The sequence below is a fragment of the Macrosteles quadrilineatus genome, unplaced genomic scaffold (assembly GCF_028750875.1).
Source record: "Macrosteles quadrilineatus isolate MER2022 unplaced genomic scaffold, UCM_ALF_1.0 Scaffold_5__1_contigs__length_97177068, whole genome shotgun sequence".
Taxonomy (NCBI): domain Eukaryota; kingdom Metazoa; phylum Arthropoda; class Insecta; order Hemiptera; family Cicadellidae; genus Macrosteles; species Macrosteles quadrilineatus.
In genome coordinates this window covers 90,148,878-90,176,660 of record NW_026542598.1, presented here as the reverse complement: position 1 = coordinate 90,176,660, position 27,783 = coordinate 90,148,878, and the positions used below count along the sequence as shown (strand labels likewise).

At 36.4% G+C, this 27,783-nt stretch overlaps 1 protein-coding gene across 1 annotated transcript; it reads right to left on the bottom strand.

Annotated features, from left to right (window-relative positions):
• Positions 1-458: 458 nt before the first annotated feature.
• LOC128994660 (coactosin-like protein) lies at positions 459-21,843 on the bottom strand. The gene is made up of 5 exons (XM_054419357.1): positions 21,715-21,843; positions 5,841-5,923; positions 5,326-5,443; positions 4,813-4,935; positions 459-827 (listed from the first exon to the last, which is right to left on the bottom strand). Exons 1-5 carry the CDS (start codon positions 21,769-21,771, stop codon positions 711-713), a joined length of 498 nt encoding a protein of 165 aa, XP_054275332.1. The 5' UTR covers positions 21,772-21,843; the 3' UTR covers positions 459-710.
• Positions 21,844-27,783: the final 5,940 nt, after the last annotated feature.

Here is a 27,783-nt window from a genome sequence, read left to right as displayed (position 1 = left end):
CAGCCTTAAGTTAGAAAACATTTGTAGAAAACACTAAAAAATAAGACCAAAATAAAGTCCAAAAAATTTAAAATATTTTCACAAGAAGCGTTTTATTATTTTAAAGCGCTATTAAATATCGTGAGTATTTCAATTAGTTGCATAGGTAAGCATTTAGTCGGGTCTTTTAAACTCATCAAAAATTATGACTGTTATTACTGTAGTTTTAAAATAACTTCTGTATAATACCGGTACTTGACAATTTATTGATTTCGAGCAACAGGTACACTAGTAAACTATTATTCTGTTCGGTAGTAACTAGTTGAATGCAAGCAGAAGTCAAGTTGCTACTCTTGTGTCCAACAATCAACTTTAAAAGCTAAAAGGATTAGATTATGCATGGAATTTTGTACAAATCCAGTGAATAAACTAATATTTCAATAAATAATATAACAATTTGACTAGGGTAAAACATCCAATATTTACAAATAATTTATTACTGAACAGATTTAAAATACACATCAAAGAAACTAACCTCCAAATAAATAATTAACTTTCAAGAAAACAGACTGCTAAACTTGTAATACTTTGAAAAGTACGTAGAAATACAATACTGGTATCTTATCCTAACTAACCTATATTGCACAAGTAAGCTAGTGAACAATTTGCTTCCATCTTTACGTCTAAAAGTCTTAGACCTCTTAGAGATCTTTGTCCCTTCGTCCAGAGAGTTAGAGGTCTCTTACTCCAGTTCCGTAGTTAGCACCTCCTGCCTTGTTGAGTTGATCTTTGAAGAAGTTAATGTCGAACTCAGATTTGTTTTCAAGTTGAAGTTCTACGGCAAAATTCTGTAAGAAAATTGGAAATTACAAGGTCAGTTAAAGAATAATATTGGCTACATACTGTTTTCAGTTTCTGCTTAGCAATCTTAGCATTGAGTTTTTTTAATAAAATTAGGGCTATAAGTAGTTTAGTTTAGTTTTATATTTCATATATAAACAGTGATCCTTAAATTTTTATCATTATAATTTTCTTGTTAAAAATAATAATTTCTTTAGTGTTGAAATTGGCCATCAGTATCGGTTGTATGTAGTAGCATCATAGACAACATTTTTGTCTATGGTAGCATTTAAAAATCAGAAACTAGATTCATTTAATTTTCACGACAAGGAAAGAGGAATGGTCAGCTTGGTTTCTCACTAACTTACTCCCATGGTCATCGATACTCTATAAAGGATTTTGGCCTTGCCAACAATTCATCTCCGTCTATCCCGGTCATATGCCTCATCTACTTGGTTTCTTATTAAATAGTACAAATATAATATTTGTCTATTTTCTTCATCCACTATAGTTCTAGCCACCCTTATGTGACCATTATTCTTCATTAGCCAAAACTATGAGGAGCAACGCTCCCCGTAAAGTATGAACCGCATTCTGAGATTAGGTTTCTGTAGGAAGGGAGTCAACACCTGTTAAAATCCATTGCAAGTTCAGAGATGTGTAGTTAGAAAATGTTTCCATTTAGAAATGTGTCTAAGCGGCATATGTATTTGCAGTAGAAGGCAGTGGTAGTCATTTCCACAACGAGGTTGGCAGCGAGTGTTCATCAGTGTCCATTGAGGCAGCGATTTAAAGGAAACTTACCTTGCTGATCAGCATAGTTGACTATTTGGTACTGAAGAAGACATCCCATCTATATGGACCAGCTGTTGAAATTTTTATCAAAGTGAAAGATTACTAGGTAATATGTTGCTTGTTCCACGCACTAACTGAAGAAGACATACCATCTATATGGTCCAGCTGTTACTGTTACCAATTTTTATTAAAAAAAGATCGTAGTTGTGTGATCCAGTCACAATGCGCTAGTGTCTAAAATTATATTTTATACCTTATTTTTTGTTGCTGACCAGGTTGATGAGTCATAAAAGTTGCTATAGCTCACAATAAGTCATTCCCTAAGTTTGACTTGGTAAAAAAGGTGTGTATTCAACAGAATAGTAATTTATATCAGCGCAATCCATCGATGGCGCACATCAACTACGACAATTTTGACAACAAATTTAACATGGAGATGGAATGTCTAGTTGTATTAATAGTCAAAGTCAGCATGTTTGAGACTACCAGGGTTTACTATAGTCTTGTAGAGATATATTCTGTCAATTCAGCCATCTCTTTGATCAGTCACGCCTTGATCTGTAGGGGAAATTCCTCTAAACTTGGTCACTGCCAATATGAAAAACATATTGTACATTTTCATACCACCTGCAAACTCCACACATTTTTTTTGCACATTTTTTACATCCAAACTCTTTGCTTCATGTCGTTCAAAGGTTATTGCGGACATTTTCCATCACAATGGTAAAACAAATACACGTTACGCAATCTTGAATCTGATCCCGTCCTTAGGTGAAAAAAATAACTAACACATTACAACCAACAATACACAAAAGTCCTACCTACAAGTCCTACCTACAACCTAAAGCGGTGTTTACACTGTCGTGGGGCCACGTCCGTAACAGGCGTGGTCGCCACGCCAATGGACAGCCGTACGCAAATGCCGTGTAGTGTAAACAGTTTTCTGGTAGAAGCGTATTCATTAAAGGCGTGTTTATTTTTATTTTTGGGTGCGTTATGGATTGAGACAACAGATTAATATTATTGAAGGTTATTCTGCAGTGATTGAGTGATTGCTATTTTAGCTGAAGAAATAGCACGGCATTTAAGTGTTATTAAAATATAGAAACCAAGCTGTAGCTTTCAATATTTATATTAAATAAACAAGGTTCAATTTGATACAGTTCACAAGCATTCAAATTGTTTGACCTTCCATTAATTTTAAAAATTGCTTTGTTTTCACCGCTTTAATTGATTCGACTTGTGCCGATAATACAGATTTCTTTGTTTTCACACCGTAAACTGAGACGACAACCAACCACTGACTTTAAAGAACTATGGTTAAACTCGTAGTACACACAACGACGAGACGGAAAACGATAACTCTTCGCCACGTCTAGCCTGGTCTAGCCACGCCTGCAACAGGCGTAGCAACCAAACACGGTTTGGTTAGTTCCAAAGGGCGTGGGGAACAGGCGTATTGGGTTGCCACGTCTGTTACTGCCACGTCTCCACTGTTTACACGAGACGTGGCCACGCTTCTCAAGAAAGTGAGAAAATTTCTCACCTACACGCCTGATTTTAGCCGTGGCCAAACGACAGTGTAAACACCGCTTAAGTTGGAATACACTGCAGAGAGTATTCAGGATCCCAGATCCCGCAATGAACCTTTGAACATTAACACACCATCACCAACAATGGACTTCAAACGAAGAACTTTGCTACCAGTCCAGTCAATGAATGATCCAAAAGTAGGTGTAGAGTGCGTGAGCAGGTAACTAAGCGATTCCTTCAGAAACTTGTTCAGGGGGCTTATGGTGTTAACATACCAAAAGTCCTGACTCCTAGGTGGTGAGCCAGGGGGTGGAGGGGGGAAAAAGGGGGGGGAGAAAGGTACGCATTTTGGGTTTTTTGATTATATCTCGAAAACTATCAACTTTTTGTATACTATAGTAAATTATAAAATTGAAGAAGATTAAATTTTCTACAAGAAAAGTATATAATGTGTTTATTTTGGTTCAACAGATTACGAGTTATAACTTATTTAATTGATATCTTTAATAAAATCTCCTTCCATAAGAAATACATGTAAATTAGTATGCGAAATGGGGCGAATCCTACCCGCCCAAAGGAAATATAAATGATATTCTGGAAATCTTGACAAAATTTCCAGTAATTTGACACTTTAATCATGAAATTTTGTCAAAAATTAAAGCGAGGGTGAGCGTTTAAAAATGGGATGATTTAAGGTTTTTTTTATATTTCCAATAAAAAAACACCAAAACTCAACATTTTGTTACCTCGCCCTCGCCTTAATTTTGGATCAATTTTAATGATTAAAGTGTCAAATTATTGGAAATTTTGTAAAGATTTCCAGAATATCATTTATATTTCCTTTGGGCGGATCGGATTCGCCCCATTTCGCATACTAATTTACATGTATTTCTTATGGAAGGAGATTTTATTAAAGATATCAATTAAATAAGTTATAACTCGTAATCTGTTGAACCAAAATAAACACATTTAGACTTTTCTTGTAGAAAATTTAATCTTCTTCAATTTTATAATTTACTATAGTATACAAAAAGTTGATAGTTTTCGAGATATAATCAAAAACCCCAAAATGCGTACCTTTCTCCCCCCCTTTTTCCCCCCTCCACCCCCTGGCTCACCACCTAGGAGTCAGGACTTTTGGTATGTTAACACCCTAAGCCCCCTGAACAAGTTTCTGAAGGAATCGCTTAGTTACCTGCTCACGCACTCTACACCTCATTCCTTGACTGGACTATACATAATATGCTTTAAAATAAATTAAAATGAAATGATATTTATCTTCATTAACTATGATGATTGACTTTAATGGAATGGCACTTGATGACTAAGACTATAGAAATGTGATCACAGAACATGATTTTTACTTTGCAGGAGTATCACTTTTTTCAAAATCTAAAATAGTACTGTAGTGGAGGAAGTGAAACACTTTTGATGTTCATCTCAGATTTGATTGGCTTTAACATGACCTTTGGAGACTTAAAACATCTTACAGACATCCTTTGTGTTTTGGTTTAACTTGGGACAACTGAGTTTACTGACTTTTCCTAGAGTAGACAAATATTTTGAGACCTTAATTAAAAAGTACGATAAAGTTTCAATTTAAGTACACTGCACGTATGCTGAAACAAACCACATTTTACATATGTTAGAGTTAAGATAACTTACCGATAGAATATTTTTGACGAGAGCCTTGTCTGTGCTCATCTTGGCCCGTTTGATGACTCCAACATCTTCTCCGACCCACGTCAGCAACAGGAACTTTTGTCTTTTGCTCATCTCATCACCCATCTGTAATAGAATACAATGCATAACAATACACTCAATGCAATACAATACGTGTTGGAGTGTGTGTTAACAGTGGTTAGCATCTCAAACTTCGATTTGGGAGGAACGGGATTAATTTTTGGCACATCCACTGGATCCAGGTAAGGCCATCTTAAGGGTGTTCAAAATTGGGGCTTAAAGTCTTTTTGCACATTGGGGTTCCTGTTTTATACTAAATTATTAAACACTGTGTCTGTTTCTCTACCTTAGTTGGTTGTTGTCAGTGAGAGCTGAGTTTGATTTGTGAGTTACGTTAACAAATTCACCCTCCGTTACAGAGTATTACATAATATAATGTTATCATCCTGATATGTTAGAAAAATATATCCTAAAGTGGTATTAAGTCTGTATTACCTGCACTCTTATGTATCCGTAGGCTCGGTCGTTTTCTCCAAATTCATCTTTGAACCTCTCGAATGAAGTTCCTTTTCCAGAGCATACGATTCTCTCTCCGTTGTATTTTAGAACTAACCTTAAACAAAATAATTGATTAGGTTTCTGAGTCAATAACCTCATTTTAAGAACACTATCAACTAATTTACTCCGTAGCTAGCAACATTTTCTTACATTTTCCATGAGCAATGAAACTTCTATGCCATATATGCAATTTAAGTGCTTTGAATGTAAGCTGTGTGCTTGATTTACAAAGCTTCACGCTCAAACACACATTTTATGCAATTTCCAATCCAAAATATTTTAAGTTCAGTTTCTTAAATGTAGGAAATCTCTATATCAAAGGTTTGTTCAAATAGTAGGTACCATAAGTCCTTGGAGCTGTTGCTATGTACGAATGATTTCTAAGTGTATAGTTTTGATCATTATATATTCTAGAGCTTCCTTAGTCTCTGTTGTTTCTCTATGTTACTTACCAGTTAGTCTCAGACGTGTCATCCCTCACTTCATTGTAAGCTTTCTGAATCGCTTCTGAATCTATCTGAGTTGACAGGTCCACCTGTGAACATGTAGAAATGTAAAATCTGTCTCAAGTAGAAATAAACAAGGGAAAGAGGCATGTTTCCTTTGTCATCATCATAATATAATCCCTATTTCAGAATCCATACCAATTAATCGCTAACCAATTAATTGCATAACAATATAACGCTGCAATTGTAATAGAGTATAAAAACCAATCAAGGAACAAATTGTTTTGTGTGTACATACGTGTAGAATTTCATGGAATAGGTTTATACACCATCAATTTCGTGATCCGTCCAATCGGCTCCGCCCCAGTGGCTCTGGAGTTTCCCATGTTAACCTTATGAGAAATGGAATTAATGAATCTTAACAGCTGTTTCAATTAAACAAGTTGGTTCTGTTCTATGATGTTCAAGAGCATTAAAGTTACAAGGATTACCAACAGGGTGCAGCACTATTATTTCTTTTACATTTATGACAACAGCTAATTTGCTGACAAAAGGTGAGTGAGCATAGCGAACGAACTTCAACCAGGACGTGATTGAGCCATGCGAATGAGATCATCTTGAAAATTAAGAAATTAAACGGGGCAAAGCCCGCGGGTTACAGCTTGTAAACATATGAATGTACATGAATACAAACAACAATACAGGCTCATAAAGCATCTTTGACGTAAGAGAATCTAGTAGTCCATTAAAACTGTATACAGTTATATCACTATTTATATTCCTAATTCAAGCATAGTTTTGGCAGTTCAAAATGCATTGTAAAGAAAAAGCTGCCAAGATGAATTAAAACATGTGATCATTGTATTTCCCAACCTTTCCTTAAAATTTTAGTAGGTACCCTAAGAAATATTTTCATAAGCTTTCATTCGAAAGCTTGTGAGCTTCGATTCGTATACAGCAATGGTTATAGGATCTTACTTACTTCCTACTAGCTGTAACCCGCGGGCTTTGCCCCGTTTAACTTCTTAATTTTCAAGATGATCTCGTTCGCATGGCTCAATCACGTCCTGGTTGAAGTTTGTTCGCTACGCTCACTCACCTTTTGGTTGCAAATTAGCTGTTGTCATAAATGTAAAAAAAAAATAATGGTGTTGCACCCTGTTGGTAATCCTTGTATCTTTAATGCTTTGAACATCATAGAACCGAACCAACTTGTTTAATTGAAACAGCTGTTAAGATTCATTAATTCCATTTCTCATAAGGTTAACATGGGAAACTCCAGAGCCACTGGGGCGGAGCCCAGAGGTAAGAGGGTAAAATCCTTTCTTAGTGAGCGTGAGATTTTGTGATGAGTGAGTGAATGAATGAATGAGTGAGTCAGTGGTATTTAAGCTTTATATATATAGATAATCAATGACAAAATCACAGAGTGCTGTTACTAAGCAAATGGTATTAATAGCTAAAGCTAGTCTGGAATATTTATGTCGGCTGCTAGATTTAAAAAAAATCAAACTTAATTTCTAAAAAACTGGACCCTAAACTAAAATTATGGCTTCGACATTCCCATTCCCTAGTTCTAAAAATTATTTTTCTTTCAACACAAAAATCATGAAAATCCGTCAAGTGGTTGATTCAGAATCGTGACATAAAAAAACCCTGTCACGTTTTAATGTTATAGATTCTGAGTAGTCCAACTAACTGTAGAGATCCTGTTTTGTTTACAATTTGTTTTTTGTATTTCGGTCATTTAAAACCTCATTTAACCAAATACAACAATATAATCATAAACGATAACTGGTCTGCTAGTTACCGGTATATAACCAGTAAAGCACAAATCATGAAAATAACCCTAATTATAAACAAAATTTCGTCTACTACCCTAATAACGAGAAATATAAAGTATGTGTTTGTGTGTGGATTTTAGGTCAAGATGGAAAAAGCCTGGTCAGTCTATGCCTCCCAATAAGCTTTGTGTCAACTGATAACTAGAACAGTGATTCATATGTGTATGTCTATTATCAGAACTACTCCAAGATAGACTATCATATATCAGAAGTGATTTTGTTTTATCTACATCTTTCAATTTTCAATTAATTTACAAAAAGTGGTCTTGATCTTTTGCCTTTTAGTAGGGTCCAAAGAAACAGCTGATCTTAGTCAGAACAAAGTTACACGCTTTTGTTAAAATACAAATAATCATGCCCACTAAAATCAGCTGATTCCGATTATCCATCTAATTGATTAAAAGTCCAACGATAATTGGCACTCAAGTACTTAGATTTAATGTCTCTTATATGTTCAAGAGAGAGGTACCTAGTTGAATTTACGATGTACTCAGGCTATGTCGGGTTTAATTAGTCATTAAATATGTCTGTCTGTCTGTCTGCGGCGAGAGAGAGGAAGAAAAAGAAGAGTCGTGACAGCAGGGACCGGTTAACCTACTCAAAGTAGTTCCGCTCGAAGATACAGGTCAAATATTAATACTGGACTGTGTAGCTCTTACTTTGATATACTCTGTGTAGATTTTACTTTGACATTCTCTATGTAGCGTGTACTTTGAAGATGCAGCTATATATTGTCTATCGTATGATGAACTCTATGCAACTCTTACATAGACACTCTGTGTAGATTTTCTCAGATATAGGGCCTACTCTGTGCAGCATTTGCTTGCATGCCAGACTAATAAACCACCTGGTTCCCCCTCGTGGTGAAAAGGTTTACTTAATAACTGGATGACATGATAACATTAACATTTAATTAAGTATCTTAAAGGGGCTCGGCAGCCTGAATTTCAATTCAAGATGGCGGGATTATATGGATTGAAATATAGTTTGAGATTGATCATGCCTCTATTGTAAAAGCTCTCAACATTCAAAAACTAATTTTTTTCCAATTATTGTTTGTATTTTGTGCTCTTAACATATCACAGCTTACAATGGATGGAGAAAAATTAATTTATAACTATTATTAAGAAGTTAAAATTACATGTAAAAATGACAAACTAATGGATTTTCAACATTATTTTGCAAATACTTAAAGAAACAATTACGAAGTTTCAGTTCATCCAGTGCATAGTTTGGATATTTGTGAATATTTTACAGTTTATTTCAACTCGATAAACAATAATAATGCCACCACGAGGTTCTTTTTCGTAGGACCATGTTTACGTGGTAACAGCCGGCGGATGGAATCCTCTTAACACTCCCAATACTGTAACTGCATTTGGAGGATTGAACAACGTATAACATGTCAGTACTGAGAAGTTATTCCGCATTATATAATTTATTTTGTTTAGGCTGAATATGTATGCAAGGTGAGTGGAGAGTGTAGAATGTGGTAGAATGGAGTGAGACGATCAGCTGTTTCATTCGTCACAGCTGCGTGTATAGTTTCGAACCATAAGAGGCTACTGATTTTCTTCAGGATCTAAATAAAGGCTTTTATTTTATCTCGCGATTCTTCCTTCTTACCAAAGTGTCAGTTTATTGCTAATCTTTTTTATAATTGGATACGATGATGGTAAACTTTCCTAGTTATTCATTTCATTGCATTCAATCGATTATCAATTACTGGTGACTATAATTATACGGTTCCGTATCTAAATACTAATTTAGATCAACCTAATAGTAAACTGTTTACGGATAACCTAAATTCTTAGGGATAACTAACTGCAAGCCCGTGTTTAAGCGCAGATTTTACTCTCTTTACTCTTAAGGACTGTTCATCTTTCGTTGTATATTTTAGTATATTCTTCTAGTCGTTTTGAGCATTTGAGTAACGAAGAATATAAACTTAATTATATTGATTTAGATGAACAAGGCTATTTTGAATTATAGAATTGGGTTATGGGCGTGGGAACTTTCAAAATCACCTCTTAGACCAAAATCCGGGAAAACTAAGTACCGGTAGCTATTAAACTTTTTAAGACTTAAAAATTTAGAAGTTCATTGACGTTTCCAGTTACACAAGTAACGTACAAATGCGAACTACAGTGTGTTGTATGCGGGTTGGCGGGTTCGTTGGCTACGGCCGTGGGAAAGGAACTACAGCTGACTACCAAATTCCCCTGGATTGTTGACAATTTCCCCGCGGTGACGTCACTTAACATACATACACATGTGGTAAACTAAACACCGTACTGTACACTGTGGTATGCCAAACAACGAGTATATGTAAATGCCTGGTCTACAGTCTACAGTACTTTCAACTGCCAAAACTTCACAGTTCGGACACGTTCGCGAAGAGCAATAAATGTAAACAGTTCTCCTCGAGAGATCTGGGATTTGTATGTTTCACGCTATGTTTCCTGCACACACTGGACATTGAAACTATTTCTTTAACTATAACTATTTTTGGAAATAAGGGTAGAAGAAATCAAGGGTATGACTAACATCACGTTTTAATTTTTCGTTATTGCTATTTTTTCTAATAATTGCCTTGCTATTAGCGAATTTCCCTATAGGGAAGTAGCTATTACCGTAGGTGGCAAGGTAAGACCTAGACCCGGGACAGATTTACTTTTTCATTTTGATGTCCCCAGAGGCCAAAAACACCATTCGTTCAAATTTTTATATATGTATATATATATAGACTTATATATATATACGTCCGTGAACGCGATAACTTGAGTAATTTTTGTCTGATTTTGATGAAATTTGGTTTAAAGGTGTAAAGTGGGATAAACTTGAATGAGTTCGCGAACCAGCACGATCGGACCATGGGAACGGGGCTTTACGGGGGTTTTATGGGATAAAAATAGGTTTTTTCTCACTTTTGACCCTCAAAACACAAAATTTCCCGATTTCTCTTTAGACGTTTTTAAAGAGCTTAAAAAAACAAATAATTTAGTATATAAAAGAATATTTTTTCGATTATTAGTAACGGAGAAAATTTAAAAAAAATTGTAAATTTAAAATTCCCATGTTATTCTTATGGAGAATATTGTCAAATGTTGTAGTTTGCTTGTTTATGGATATATTTTGATCAAACTTGGCAAATTTATTTATTTTCTACTAAGCTATCAATATATTACTCAAAAACACACTTTATTAGTTTCCTTGTAGCAGCAAACCTAGGTACTCGTTAAACCTAATGTTATTAAAATATATTTAACTGAAAATCAATTCAGTCAAATGGAAATTCGCTTATTCGGCAGGTTTGCTGCTGCGGGGGTATTTTTTCTAATAATTGCCTTCGGTGACTTAGAACGTAAAGTAAGACTGTGTGAAGAATAACTTTTTAACTTACAATAGATTGTGTAAGGGAATATTCATCTGATTTCGTCACTATCCTAAACGTTCATTGATATGTATTGAGAAGTCATCAAAATAAACACTGATATAGAAATGCCTATATATTTTCAATGACTAGTTTTGTTTCTATTGCAACAATCCCTATTTGCCTTTGATTATTGATTCCATCCAAATGTTTATTGATGCCAATAAACCAGCGATAAGTTGGTTAGCTGAAGTCATTATAGCCCAAAAAGACAGAATGAAGAAACCAATTAAGACTTATTATCTCTTCTATTCTCCCTGACAACCAAAACACCACCGATTTAACTCTTAGAAAGTCTTTAAATGTTCAAAACTGCACCCATCTTTCATACAGTTTCATTTTGATGATCCCAGCTAAAGAAAACACTTAGTCAATAGTAAATATACACAAGGCTTCTCACTTCCATCTGAATTTAAATTTTGCTCAACGTACGAATTAAATTGTACTAAAAACAGGTCGAACTTGGACCAAAAAAAAACTGTCAATAAAATGGAATTTTGATCTGAGACTCTGGCGTTAGGTTACTACACTTGGATTAGGTTAGGTTAGGTTCAATTCAAGAACCGATGAAGAATTCAAGGATAACCTAACCCAACCTAACCTAACCTAAGGGTAGCCAATTCAGGTGTGGTCGGTATAATACCAAAGTACCGAAACATCAATTTAGATCAAGAGATAAAAACTGAAAAGAAGCGCCATAAGGAAGCATGCAATGAGGTCGTAGCGCCCTCAGTAGACTATGACTCACTCAGTACCTTGGTCACAACCATGTAAGGTAGAGATAACCAAGGTCTTTGATAACACACCTGCCACCTGTCGACCTATATAAGGCGCACTCTTATCAGCACTGCAATTACTGACTTGAACTTTCCACGAATTAAGGTAGTCCCTGACAAACAGTGCTGATAGTCGAAAAGTATTTTTTTTTTAACTGAAACCACAATCACGATCATTTAGCATATATTACGCATATGGTAGCCTACATGTTGCAAACCATTCACAAATGCTGTTACGAAGTTCTTTGAACCATTGAAAAACGATTTGCAGAAACACCGGTCTTTAGCAACAAAATCTAGTTTAAAGCGAGTTAGCTCTGATTTATTTGTATTTTGGAATCGACCCCATCAAGTGATGGAAGTAAAGGACATTGGTTATCCATGGACACGACCAGATATCGTAGTTTTATATGGTTTATGCACATTCACATGGCTTCTAGGACCTCCAGTTGCGTTTCTAGAAGTTGCAGCAACCCAGTTGCAACTATGCAAAATATGATTAACTACATCCACTACTTGAGGGGAACTGCACTCCCAGAGTTCTAGACCTACAGTAGGTTGGATTAACTATTCATGTTTTATTTTTGACGATGAACTAACCGTAGCAAGACGTTGTCGTATTGGGCGAGAATAGACCTGTAGCTGGATGGTACTTTGGCTGCATTTTACGTCCTACACTCGACTGAAAATATCGATCGATATATCGATTATTCGATAAGTTATATCGTTTGGTTAGCTAGGTAAGGTTAACCTAACCTAACTAATCAAGCGATATATCGAATGAAACTATCGAATAATCGATTTCATTCGAATGAGTGTAGGACGTAACTGTTCAATGGCTATGTGTACCGGTCACACTGTGGTATCAACATTTTAATTTGTTACATGTTCACTTTAACATCAAATACGCTGAAGCGTTTTATTTAATTTATTGTTCATTATGATAACATATTTAGTAAAACTTAGTCCTTCAATAAACTATAGTAAAACACCATAATTGTCTTGTGCTTTAACGATATCACACAGCTGCGATGAGGGAACCAAGAATACTTTAGCAGCACTTCCCGGTGTCCTACTATTTGCCACCAGTGTCGTTTGCCACCAGTGTCATTTGCCACCAGTAGGGTCAGTTCCTGGAATTCCCGCCCCGGAATTCCCGCCGTGACTGTGTCACAACCATGTAGTTGTACTTATAATTTTTTGTATATTAAATAAATGTCTATATCTCCAGTTACAACTGTGAATTGTAAAAATCTATTTTACCATCTTGTTCGGCAAAAGAAAACGCACATTTTGAGTCCGAACTCACATAATCGCAAGTTAAACAGTATAGGCCTATCTATGTTAAGGTATTTTAAACGATTTGAATATTCCTAACATGGCCTAAGATTAGATAATTAATAAAAAAATAACATTTAGCACAGTATACGACGCATTAATAAGATTAAATCCCATTAAAATACTTGAAAACCCGCAGTTTTAGTGTTTAGTATTCTGGGAATATACAGAATGAAGAACTTCAATGTACCACCATTGCTATCTCAAAAACTATTCGATTTAGAGACAACATTATATGGGGAATTTCAACTTTTATCTTATGACATACAAAAATATGAATTTTCTTATGGGGCACCTTGTATTTTATGAAGATTTTAGACTGTAATTTTGAAAACGTTTAAAGCTACGTAAAAGAGTTACAAGCGTTGTACAGCGTGTTAAATTTAGGGAAAAGTAGCTTTTTGTTACATTCAGCATGATATAGCTCATAAACGAGTAAGTTTGGAGTAAAAATTCAAAGAATAAATTATAATTGTCTTAAAATTGCATCTACATTCTAAAAATATCATAAAATATATTGAAATTATTCCTTTAAGTTCTAACAAAAAAGCCACAAAGAATTGCGATCTGAGTTCAAATTTCTTATGAATTTTATAAGCCCGCTGTATTTTATAATCATATACTTACATGAGCTACGTCATGAAAAATGTTTACAAAAAGCCACTCTTTTCCAAATGTAACACGCTGTAACTCATAAACAAGTAGAAAAGTATATAAGAAATACAACTACTAAAAACGTTTTTAATTGCATTTACATGCTAAAATCATCAGAAAGTACATGTTGTCAATTAAGAAATGTTAAAGTTAACCTCAATATTGGAAAATAGTAGTGATCTTAAAAAAGTGGAATTAATATTTTTTGTCACAAGAAAATAGTTGAAGTTCATATTTAATGTTTTCTCTAAATCTAATAGCGTCTGAGATAGCAATGGTGGTACAGTTAAGTTGTTCACCCTGTATTTACTTAATATTTATTTGATATGTCATTAAAACAGTTTTTAAATGGCACTCTTATTTTTAATTCATTACTCATCAAACAGAAAACCTCTGGGGCCTTAACTCTACTTTGATGACGGAACTTATGAAATACTCGGAGTTTATGAAGGCTCAGTAGAAAAAGTCTTGCATTACTTGTGTTATTTTGTAACGAAACTAGACTTAATAGTTAGTTACTATAATGAGCTAACTGATTCCCATCACTCTTTATCCAGGCTTTGGACTGGCTATATCTATCTATATCTATATAATTAACTAGCTGTACCCGCGGGCTTTGCCCCGTTTAACTTCTTAATTTTCAAGATGAGCTCGTTCGCATGACTCAAACGCGAACGTCCTGGTTGAAGTGCGTTCGCTATGCTCACTCACCTTTAGGTTGGAGCTCGTTCGCTGCGCTCACTTGCCTTCAGGTTAGCTCGTTCGCTACGTTAACTCGCCTCCAGGTTGAAGTTCGTTCGCTACGCTCACTCACCTTTTGGTTGCAAATTAGCTGTTGTCATAAATTAAAAAAATAATAATAGTGCTGCACCCTGTTGGCAATCCTTGTAACTTTAAAGCTATTGAACATCATAGAACAGAACCAACTTGTTTAATTGAAACAGCTGATAAGATTCATTAATTCCTTTTAAATATGAAAAATCATAAGGTTAACATGGGAAACTCCAGAGCCACTGGGGCGGAGCCCGAGAGTCCGATCAGAATAAAAACAACTTAGTTTTCCTATTTAATGCCTAAAGAATCGGTGTACCAAATTTCAGCCTCCTAGGTAAATGGGAAGTGGGAGAATTAGTGATGAGTGAGTGAGTGAGTGTGTCAGTGAGGGCTTTGCCTTTTATATATTTAGATACGCTACATGAAACTTTGTCGGTTGAACTCCTCCGCCATTTCTTAACCGATTTTATCCATTGACGTCTCATTGGAAAGAGCGTGTCGCGTAGATTTGCAAACTGACCTTACAATTTTGAAAAAGTCCCTTGGGCTCTGCCCCAGTGGCTGTTAAAGTTCCCATGTTATCCTTATGAAGAACATGATTGTTACATTTTGATCAGCTGTATATTTTAATTACTGTTATTTTTCATTTCAAAGTCTTTTAAACTCATCGGAAATTATGATTACTTTTATTTGTTTTTAAATAACTACTTTACTTCTTTGCAATTGCTTGATTTCGAGCAACGTGTTTGCTAGTGCAAATTATACTAAAATATACTAAATATCTATACTTAAATTATGCTACTGTACAATGTAAAACTTGGTAGAACAGCACTACGTCGTAACACTACAAAACCACAGATAATAATGAGCGTTTCCGCCATGTATTTCTCCACTCCTAGAGAGAGTGTTGGAATTTTTACCCGTAAAAAGGTTGCAGGAGAGGGTGATAGTATGAATCATAGGTAATCCTGGTCCATCGGCCGGTGCCTCGAGGGGTGATGACCGACGGACTAGGGTTGGGGCTGATGACTCACCCAGCCAGGTATAAAGTGGTGGCAAATGACACAAATCCTAGAGTGGTGGCAAATGACACTGGTGGCAAATAACACATATTCGCACTTCCCTATCCTATTGTAACCTACTTTGCTATTGAAAAATTGTATCAGCAGCTCATTATAACTGATTGTAGCTACGGAAAAATCACCATAATAGTCATTTTTGGAACCGTATCATTTAGACAGTATTAACAATACTGTAGTAGTAATAAGGAAAGAGTAAGATTCGTAACCACGCCGACACATTTGACTGAAGGGGTTTTGAATGGATGACAGCTTTGTTTACTGACTAAAATCAGCTGAGTCTATTTCTATCACCAGATATTTATTTGGAGGAATCCCAACGATCAAGGACATCTGTGTCTAGTTTCGAATAATCAAATTTGAACCAGCAACCTTCTGATTATAGTGGCAGTAGACGAACACTATAACCACTCAACCAACCAGCTATTTAGCCTATAGTCCTCGCCACCCTAAGTTGAGGCAGCCATCGGCCGCACTACATATACGCCGTGCGGCCTTGAGCTGCCTCAACTTAGGGTGGCGAGGACTATAATAGGGAACACTTCTAGCGGTTCCCTGAAAATATTCCTCTTTCTTGAATGCTGGGGCGAAGGGAATGTCTCTAAAACCACATAAACATTATCATTATTGGTTCTATGTTGTCATTAGTCAACGTTACAAGGAAAATAACCAGTTCAAGAATATTTTAAAAGAATATCAAAGAATGGAAGGGCAAGCTAAGGTTTCAAATGTTCCTCATAATTAATTGCGAGCCAAAACACTAATTTGTTCCAAAAGTTTTTACCACATTAAAGAGCACGGCAAGATACAATACTTCTAGTAGTTTCCTATGTTCATGGTATGTAGTCCCATTCATAGTGTGAATCGAATATGTCATATGCTCATTCCTAATACATTGTAACTACATTCTGAGCGAAACGTGTTGCGCCCTACAGTGTATGCAGCTGCAGCCCCGCTACACGGAATGCCGTCTTTGTAACGGGAATCTACGGGACTGGTCTCGGGGTCTGTGGTCCTTCGAGCCGGATCAGCGCGTGCTGGACCCATCCCCCCCTTCACTTATCACCAGTCTCGTTGGTGCATTTCATACTTCAAACACATGAGATGTGGGACCGAATATGACTGAGACTTGTACATCTATGCTTACTCTCCATGTCTTGTAATTTTAAACACTTATATTAAAACAGGGTGGCCACTGTTTAAACAGCCAAGCTCTGGGAAATGGTCCAATGGGAAAAGGGGAAAAGACAAATGGACTTTTCAAAAACGCGTTGTCGACCACATATCCGCAATTTTGTATTTTTTTTTAACTTTGTATTTTTTGAATTTTTCCAAATCTTGATGAGGTAGAAGAAAACATGTGTTATTAAATATTAACTTGATCTACAATTTTGAGTAGTTTTATGAAGTAAAGACCATGCAAAACTAGGTAAATAAGGCAATTGGTCCGTCAGGGTGCACATTATTTGGCCTGGCTTGGCATTTAAAGATTTTGATTATTAAACTATTTTTATCATTCGATCTGATTAAACTTTATGTCGTTTGAACGCAATGAGCAATAACAGCTGTGTCCAGTTTCGAGCTACTGACATTTCTAAGTAACGAACCGGCGACCTTTTTGACTACCAGGTGAGCACGGTAGCTATTAAGCTACCTACAACCATAGACAAAAAGAATATAGACCGTCAGCTGTGCTGCGAATACCATAGGTTATTGCGCACACTGTTGGGAGCGCCATGTAGTTATTGCTTTATCGCTACGTAACTACACGACGCTCCCAGCGGTGTGCGCCAGAACCTATGGTACCGCAGAACAGCTGATGGTCTATATTTAAATCTTTTTGGCTACAACATATGCTTTACATTCTATATTTGATTAGTCCTCTCACAACATATCACAACTTAATGGACAAATAACGATGCTCCTAAAGCAGGTTTAGATAGTAAAACCAGAGCTAGAACTCTTGGAAAAATACTTAAAAATACATCTAGGGCCGATGGACTTGTAAAATAATCTAATTCTGAGAAACTGTCAAATTCCTCTTTGTCTCCTTGAGTTGTAAAGGTTGGTTGTGAAGATGGCGCTTTAGTGGTCTGGGTAATCCGAGATAACTTATCTTAAACCCGTCTGAGAGATTAGAACATGATGATCTTTGAGTTTATCAAGTTATAAACAATCAGAGGCGAACAGCTGCTTATAAGCCCGTCATTACATTAGCTGGCTAAATTTTAATTGTTCCCATATTGTTCCTAGTACAATTTCGATGGGTATTCCTTTATTTGAGACGTATTGGAAAAGTTACACAATCTTTGATCAATGAGAGGGAGAAACTTTTAGGTCATCTCTTATGCTTGAACTTGAGCAAAGTAAAATGTAACTAAAACAAAATATAAGTTAAAAACGCTGTTCCTACACCAGTGGAACAGTTTTCAACTCAACAGGGCGGGGATACCATAATCTCTATCGTTAAAATTAAACGTTACCATATACTTTATTTTTAGAAATTAAATTTTAACCCAACACAAAGAAAACTACTTCGCTTGACTAAGTCCCAAAATCGGACGGATAAGCACTTAACTAACAATGCAAGCACAGTTCAAAAATGAGTGAAAGGTGTTCGTAACGTAAAAGATACGCATACGCATAGTTAAAACAATAACCTACGGCCACAGGTAAAACATACTCCCACAGTTCTGTCCGGTGCGTAGAAGTCGTATTTTGTTTACAATTCTTGTTATTTCAGTTATTTAAAACCAAATAAAACTGTCTAATCATAAAACAATAACTCGTGTCCTAGTTATATAACCAAACAGTAAAGCACAAATCATTAAATTAGCCGTACAATAATATAAACAAAATTTAGTCGATACTAAAGATCAGTGTCACCGTACATAAACTAGACATGAAAAACGAGCTTCGAAATTTACAATGGGATGGGAAGTCTACTGGTGTTGGTTAGTCTATGCTACAACTCAATATGGTGAAAATATTCATCTTATTAGCCCCTTTCAAATTAATATTGAATTTGTGTGGAATCGCAAAAAAATACTCAAAGACCTAATATATTTCACCACAGACACGTTAAAACCTCATTTCTGTATTAGTATCATACAGGTAGAGAACAGGAGTGGTTGAAAGTTTGTCAACGCACTCTGGTCTCTGGTTTTCGCAACATTTCACAGCACAGCTTCATGTACCACAGGCTTGCTGCGCTTTAATAGGGAAACTATAGTCTGTGGCAACTAGCAACTGTGAAACTCAGTTTCCCAACCTCACTTCTCACTTCACACCTTGCGTATCATTGCTCCAAAGTTTCGTCAACTTCAGCTGACTGAAACTATTAAAAGTATCATTTGTCTATGAAAGTACATATCAAACTGCGGACCAAATCATTTCAAATACTGCAAGGGATTTCAATTGATATTTAGGAAGAAGCTCGTTTACAATCTTACAATAAGTGTGTTCTGTTGAAGATGCCCATGCCATTTTTTGTGTGGAAGGTTAGGGTGGGCTTAGGAAATCGAACTTGAGGAAATAGTTATTTGTGTAACTAGTGGGCGAAGTGGCAGAGAAAATGCTACGCACGAGCCGTAGGCGAGCAAAGGTAGTTTCCACTCGTGTTAAAAATTATATTTTTTCCCACAGTTACTATATGAAAATCATATAATTAATAATTAGTCTTTCAAACACTGAACAGTACGTTTTTAGGTGAGGTTAAATCCAAACATTGAGCAAAATTGGGAACGGTGTACCAGCTGATCGTATTCGTAATATCTTTAAGTGTTGCCAACTTATTTTCAAGCATACATGTGCATAATAAAAGCACGCTGTTTTGTGTGGTTTGCTTGGAGTGTGCACCAAAGTAAAAACTGTGCGTCAGAGGAAAAGGCTTTCTGTATTATAATCTGTGCACTTTGTTGGGCGACTGTAGGGAAATATCTAGGTGATTGTTCACTTGTGCAACAATAGGGTTTTGGCAGTGAATGAAATATACGACGAGTATTAAAACAAAACTAGCGGTTGTATCCTGAGCTAAAGTTCAAAATTTATCTTTCCAAACTGTATAAATAACGACATTATCAGGAAATTATCTTTTCCTGCGCAAAAGTCTTGATAGCTTCAAGTAATCAGGAAAACATGGTGAAAATAATTTCTGTGTTTTATACTTAACCGTGTGCTTCAGAGGAGTTTAAAATGTATTATTAGTATTATAAACATGCAGACGATGGACTTCAAAAATTATATTTTCAAACTCTCAAAATAACGCCCTGACAAAACATCTGTTGTTCAATCGCCTTGCTCGGGAAAATCGAAAGCACTTGAAGGAAGTAATCTTTACCATGAGTATTGAAAAGCTGAACACGACTTTATGTTGTTTCTTCAAACAATTGGTCCAAGGAACTATTTACTTGTTTGTATTCACTTGAGTTAGTTGGTCCTGCTAAGAAATGGACCCCTCCACCAGACATTGATATTATTATGTAGGTATATTAACGAAACTAGCCAATGTTAGTCTATGAACCTTTCAACCAAAATAATGCATAATGCGTAATTTTGTTGAATAACTAGATTGTTGAAGTACTACGATAACAAATTCGACGTTCAGCCTCTTCAGATTCACCATAAGAAGTTTTATCCAAACAAACCCCTATTGACATGGACTGACTAGCGTATAAAATAAGAATAAAACTAAATTGAAATAAAAATGGAAAGTAAGTGTGGAAGATGAACATGCAGTTTCGCAATTTTAATCAGTATGGTCCGATTACAGGCTTTATCTATCAGATTGGATTGCAACAAGGAAATCCACAAACAAATTCATGCTGCACATAACCTTAAACGTGAATAACCGTAAAATAACTAACTTCAATTTCAACTATAAAAATTTCAAATCTAAAATCGTGTGTATGAGGTACGGATGTTTTAGAGGTCAGTTCCAGTTCGAAAATTCTGATCTAATCAGGATAGCTATAAATTATTGGATCGCAATAAGGAAAACTATTTCTTGTCAGAAGTTCCTAGCCTAGAAAGATCTGAAAGGTGAATAGCAAAGAATGGTCCAAGAATCTAACTAATTAAACTTTAAACATCTGGCGCAAAAGTTGCTTTATACGTACACACTTCCTGGGGCAAGGTTTTTATTCAATCTAAATCATATTTTGTCAAGCGATTTTAAGGATAAAGATTGAAAAATATTGAAGCTTAAATCCATTCACAATCTCACCATTCGTAACTGCGTTATCACTTCTGTAAACTTAGAGAAACAAGAACCATCTTTCCTAGTTTACGACGCTAAGCTCTTGGTTGTAAACTCGTAAAATAAAAGTTAATTAGAGTATACAAACACAATAAAAGAATTCTAAAAATATTGGTGAAGTTTTTACTTAAAATGTATAAACACAATATAATTTAAGTTTTACATTATATATTTTTTATATTTTCTTATTAAATGACGACCATACAAAGTAAGTATTTTAAGCACAGCTGTTAATTAATAGCCCATACAGCTAATGACAATTAAGGGATCTACAGTTTATAGTGGAATCGGAACCACATTTTTGCCTTGGTGTATACGAATTGGTCTAACTACCAGGATAGTACTGTGGATAGTCGTAGTACACACTAGTGCGGACGTTAATCCACACCAGGGAGTATCGCATCCACAGTGCATGCCTATATATCCACAATTCGTGACCTCCTAGTAGCTGGATTACAGGACGATGCCACCCGTCACTAGTACCCAAATATAAATAGACCTTTAAAAATTTGGTCTCTACGAGCTTTAGTTATTACAATCCTGAATTACTTTTGAACCTCAAGCTATGTATAAGCTATTGCCTGTAAAAAATGCAACAATTGACAACATGGAAACCCCATAGGAAAATCACACCATGTTAACTACAAACTATTACTACCATCCCAAATGTCCTTGCTTTAGACAAACAATCATACACAACTAAAAATTAAATTGATAAAGCTCACCTTTTTCGGTCCCTCCTGCTTGATGACCATGTCGTACTCTATGCCCTCGTCCGCCATGCTATGGTGTTTCTATGGTGTTGTATGGTGAGATGGTGTCGCTGTGGTGTCGCGCGCACGAGTGTCGAGTGCCTGCCTGCGCCTGATCTACCAGGCACTACACAGACAAAACCAGTCTGCGCCTACTGCACTACCGCCTACATGCGCTGTCTGCATTCTTGAAGAAAACAAAAAAAATGTGCGAAAACTCTACAAAACTGTTTTGAATACTGTAACCAAAGGTACTGTACCTTTGTGGTAGTCTAGGGGAGTGTTCTAGCACTGGAAGACCCTTTTAGCATGATTTAAAATTAAAACTACACAGTATATTGACAATGTTGTTTATCAATCGTTGGGTTGCTCTGAGTGTACATTTCTCTTTGTGGATTGGTCAAACGAGAATAAATAAATAAACCTCAATTTCAATAACATTGCAGAATTACTACTCAGGTATGACCAAGGCATTTGGAGAATATGAACTGCTGTAATAGAGGATTAAGATAAGTTTATAAATATCACGGACCAGGAAAATATGTATTTTTACTTTATCTTCAACAACATTGGCAACGATTATTTCATCAAAAATGTGTGTGAACGTTCAACTTGAAAATCTAAATTAAAGTTTGGTTCAAAAAAACTAAATTCCAGAATTTTGAACATTTGTAATACCCGAACCCCCTTAAAACACTGTACATCACCTTATTAGGTAATGTTAAATCCAAACATTGGACGAAATTGGAACCACTGTACCAGCTGATCGTAGTCGTAGTATCTTTAAGTGTTGCCAATCTATTTCCAAGTGTATACGGATTACGGGCATAATAAAATCACGCTGTTTTGAGTTGTTTGGTTGGAACAATGGTGTTCGAAAAATTAAAAAGTGTGCTGCAAAGTAAGTAAATGCACCAATTAACAGCTTTCTGTGCTATAATCAGTGCAAGGAAGCCCACTTTGTCGGGTGACTGTAGAATTCAAATGTCAAAGCAAAGATGAACATCATGATTTTTCTCACCCAACGATAGAGACCAATCAATATTTACTTTTGAAAAACTCATCTCAAAACATTGGATATGCAAGGGGCGTAGCCCGAGGTGAACTGAGGGGAGAGAATGAGCCTAGGACATTACATGTATTTGTGGAGTTGTGGACAATGTTTGTGGTTGTTTTTGACAAAAAATATATTTTGTTTTGGCCAGTGTTCATTTTTTGTAAACTAATTGACATTTGCCGATACTTTATAAATAATTGAGCGGAGCGAGCGTAGCGAGCGAAGCTCTTATACGTCGACTTTTATGCATTTCGTAATACGCAAACTCCTCCTAGACGGCTGAATCAATCGTTTTCAAATTTTGCATGGTGATAAAGACCATATCGGTGAGTGCCAACATCTATATGGCGTTAAAAAAGTCTCTCAGGAATCCGCCCCACTGGGTCTCAAAGTTTCAATGTAATCCTTATGGAAGCAGTATTTGACACATAAACAAAGACATATGATCAGCTGTTAACTTTTGAATACAGTAGATAAATAAATAGCTGATAGCATTATTCCACAGATATTAGAACATAAACGGTGGTATGGATCAAAAATATAATCAAATGACGACACTAGCTTGAGGTCCGTGACGTAGGAAGTGGTGAAGGAAGTAGTAAAGGTGAGCAGTCTCGAGTGTGGGAACTGTTTCTGACGATTAGATTAAGGTATCTGCATTCCTAAAATTCTATAGGAAGGGAGGAAAATGGGTCCGCGACGTAGGAATTGGTGAAGGAAGTAGTCAAGGAGAACTGTCCAGAGTGTGGGAACTGTTTATGACGATTAGATTTAGGTATCTGCATTCCTAAAATTCTATGGGAAGGGAGGAAAACGGGTCCGCGACGTAGGAAGTAGTGAAGGAAGTAGTCAAGGCGAGCTGTCCGGAGTGTGGGAACTGTATATGACAATTAGATTAAGGTATCTGCAATCCTAAAATACTATTGGAAGGGAAGGAAACAGGCCCGCGACGTAGGAAGTGGTGAAGGAAGTAGTAAAAGCGAGCTGTTCGAGGTATGGGATCTGTTTATGACCATCAGATTAAGAAATTTGCAATTATAAAATGCTATGGGAAGGGAGGAAAATAGGTCCGCGACGTAGGAAGTGGTGAAGGAAATAGTCAAGGCTAGCTGTCCGGAGTGTGGAAACGGTTGATGAATATAAGATTAAGGTATCTACAATCCTAAAATGCTATGGGACGGAAGGAATACAGGTCCGCGATGTACAAAGTGGTGAAGGAAGTAGTCAAGGCGAGCTGTCCGGAGTGTGGGAATTATTAATGACGATTAGATTAAGGTATCTGCTTCCCTAAAATTCTATGGGAAGGGAGGAAAACAGGTCCGCGACGTAGGAAGTGGTGAAGGAAATAGTCAAGGCAAGCTGTCCGGAGTGTGGAAACGGTTGATGACTATTAGATTAAGGTATCTACATTCCTAAAATTCTATAGGAAGGGAGGAAAATGGGTCCGCGACGTAGGAAGTAGTCAAGGCGAGCTGTCCAGAGTGTGGGAACTGTTTATGACGATTAGATTTAGGTATCTGCATTCCTAAAATTCTATGGGAAGGGAGGAAAACGGGTCCGCGACGTAGGAAGTAGTGAAGGAAGTAGTGAAGGCGAGCTGTCCGGAGTGTGGGAACTGTATATGACAATTAGATTAAGGTATCTGCAATACTAAAATACTATTGGAAGGGAAGGAAACAGGCCCGCGACGTAGGAAGTGGTGAAGGAAGTAGTAAAGGCGAGCTGTTCGGGGTATGGGATCTGTTTATGACGATTAGATTAAGGTATCTGCATTCCAAAAATGCTATGGGAAGGGAGGAAAATAGGTCCGCGACGTAGGAAGTTGTGAAGGAAATAGTCAAGGCGAGCTGTCCGGAGTGTGGAAACGGTTGATGACTATTAGATTAAGGTATCTACAATCCTAAACTGGAACTATTAATGACGATTAGATTAAGGTATCTGCATTCCTAAAATTCTATGGGAAGGGAGGAAAACGGGTCCGCGACGTAGGCAGTGGTGAAGGAAGTAGTCAAGGTGAGCTGTCCGGAGCGTGGAAACTGTTTATGACGATTAGATTTAGGTATCTACATTCCTAAAATTTTATGGGAAGGGAGGAAAACGGGTCCGCGACGTAGGAAATGGTGAAGGAAGTAGTCAAGGCGAGCTTTCCGGAGAGTGGGAACTGTTTATGACAATTAGATTAAGGTATCTGCAATCCTAAAATGCTATTGGAAGGGAAGGAAACAGGTCCGCGACGTAGGAAGTGGTGAAGGAAGTAGTAAAGGCAAGCTGTTCGGGGTATGGGATCTGTTTAATGACCATTAGAATAAGATATTTGCAATCCTAAAATGCTATGGGAAGGGAGGAAAACTGGTCCGCGACGTAGGAAGTGGTGAAGGAAATAGTCAAGGCGAGCTGTCCGGAGTGTGGAAACTGTTTATGACTATTAGATTAGGGTATCTACAATCCTAAAATGCTATGGGACGGGAGGAAAACAGGTCCGCGATGTACGAAGTAGTGAACGAAGTAGTCAAGGCGAGCTGTCCGGAGTGTGGGATCTGTTTATGACCAATAGATTAAGGTATTTGCATTCCAATAATGCTAAGGGAAGGGAGGTAAACAGGTCCGTGACGTAGGAAGTGATGAAGGAAGTATGCAGTAAAGGCGAGTTTTTCGGAGTGTGGGAACTGTTTATGACGATTAGATTAAGGTATCTTGGTATCTACATTTTTAAAATTCTATGGGAAGAGAGGGAAACAGTTCTGCGACGTAAGAAGAGGTGAAGGAAGTAGTAAGGTGAGCAGTGTGGAGTTTGGAAACTGGAAACCGTTTGTAGCAGTTAGATTAATGTATCTGCAATGGTGAAATGCTATGAGAAGGGATGGAAGAATGTCCACGACATATACAATGGTGAAAGAAGTAGTAAAGGCTAGCAGTGCGGAGTGTGGGCAATGTTTGTGGCAATTAGATTAGCGTATCTAAAATACTAAAATGCTATGGAAAGTTATGAAAACAGGTCCACGATGTAGGAAGTGGCTTAGGAAGTAGTAATGTATGAACATATTGTGAGAAACGTCTGTGGCAGTTAGATTAATGTATCTTCAATCCCAAAATGCTATGAGAAGGGAAGGAAACAGGCCCCACGACGTAGGAAGTTGTGAAGGAAGTAGTAAAGGCTGGCAGTGCAGAGTGAGGGAACCTTTTGGGCAGTTAGATAAATGTATCTAATACTTAAATGCTATGAGAAGGGAAGGAAACAGGTCTATGACGTAGGAAATGGTAAAGGAAGTAGTAAAGCTTGCAGTGCAGAGTGTGGGAACTGTCTTTGGCAATTAAATTAGTGTATCTGCAATCCTAAAATGCTATGGGAGGGAAACAGGTCCACGGCGTAGGGTGTGGTGAAGGAAGTAGTAAAGGTGGGCAGTGTTAAATGTGGGAATGGATTAATGTATCTGCAATGCTAAAATGCTATGGGAAGAGACTGTAGACTGTAGGTTAAAATGATTATGAAGCACGAATCGTTACATATTTTGATACTTATTCAATCGTTTACAATAGAAATTTACAACTAAGTTGACAACAGCTGAGTTTTACTCCATAGAGGCTAAAAACGAATTTTATTCCCTAAAGAGTAAAAATGCTACTTTAGACCCGCAACGCATGCACCAATGACGACTGTTTTTACTGCATTATGACAAAAACAATATAATACGACCCCTTGATGACTCCGCTCAATTTTGTGGATGCATCTGCGAACGCCACCTAGTTATAAACTCTGCAACATTAGAGAAGTGTCGGAAAATTACCTATTGCAGGTGATCAAATTAATCGCTTTAGTTTAAGCTTTGACTATTTTGATAGTCGAAGGTTTAGGGCAACGGTAAATTTTGGGTTAGTTTTTATTTAATAAATTATATGCATGTACTATACTATTGTACAATGTTATATTCTGTTTGAAATTCAAACTAATACATGAATTTTTAATAAAATGGTCAATCTTTGTAAGAAATAACAGAATAGTATCATTACAATTGTACGCGTCAGCGGGAAACTTGCTAAATAAGCAAATTTAATTAGCTTTTTTTAATCTTTATACATTCAATCATGTATATATAAAGATTTTTAATAAAATAGCTAATATTTGTATGTAATAACATAATAATATCTTCAATTATACCACACACCAAGAAACGTGCTGAATAAGCAAATTTCTATTTTACTTTCAAAATTTGCACTAAAATACTCTTGTATTCCACTAAAAGTATCGGAATCTTTCCTATGTAAATTACATTTAAATATTTATGTAAATGAGCATTTAGGTTTGCAGCTACAGTCACAGTGGAGGGTATCTTTAAAATGTCAATAGCTTAGTAAGAATTATACAAATCTGGAAAAGGTTGTTAAAAATATATTTTTAAAGAAGAAAAATATAATAATTTTTACTCTATATAAGATTAGGAATTTTAAATCGGAAAGCAAAATATTAACTCCATATATCCAAGTTCCCATTGCTAGACCGATGTTCAACATTAGTAAACTAATAACATTTACCTATAAACCCTAATCACAATAGACCGACGTTCGTAACAGTTCGTCTATTCACCGCTAGGTGCACTTACATCGTCGTTCTCAACAGTTCGTCTCGTTACCGCTAGATGTCACTCAAACGGGATTTTCTACATCCATCCGATTTTATTCGTTTATTACCAATAATAAGTATTAATCCACAATAAACAAACTAAACTTTAGTTACGAAAAATCAACTAGTTGTAAACTAAACATCAATGTTGCAATTTTAGGACGCTGTAGTTTGTTATGAGTCCTCTGAATACACCGACACTCGCAGGGATTGTTTTGTAGCTAGAAAATGACTACAGCACTTAACTACAAAACTATGTTTCTTTTTCGGTGAATTCACTGTTATTCATTGTTTGAAAAGCCGAGAGTCGTGCCTCTATGTAAGTAAGAGGTCGATGATTGGCTTATAAACGCACAAAGCACATGAT

Bases quoted from the DNA above. Each gene is read 5' to 3' on its own strand.
- LOC128994660 (XM_054419357.1), bottom strand. From the start codon at position 21,771: ATGGCGGACGAGGGCATAGAGTACGACATGGTCATCAAGCAGGAGGGA. The intron at 5,924-21,714 runs GTGAGCTTTATC...ACATGTTCACAG, and splicing joins AGCAGGAGGGACCGAAAAAG to GTGGACCTGTCAACTCAGAT. The intron at 5,444-5,840 runs GTAAGTAACATA...ATTTTGTTTAAG, and splicing joins GACACGTCTGAGACTAACTG to GTTAGTTCTAAAATACAACG.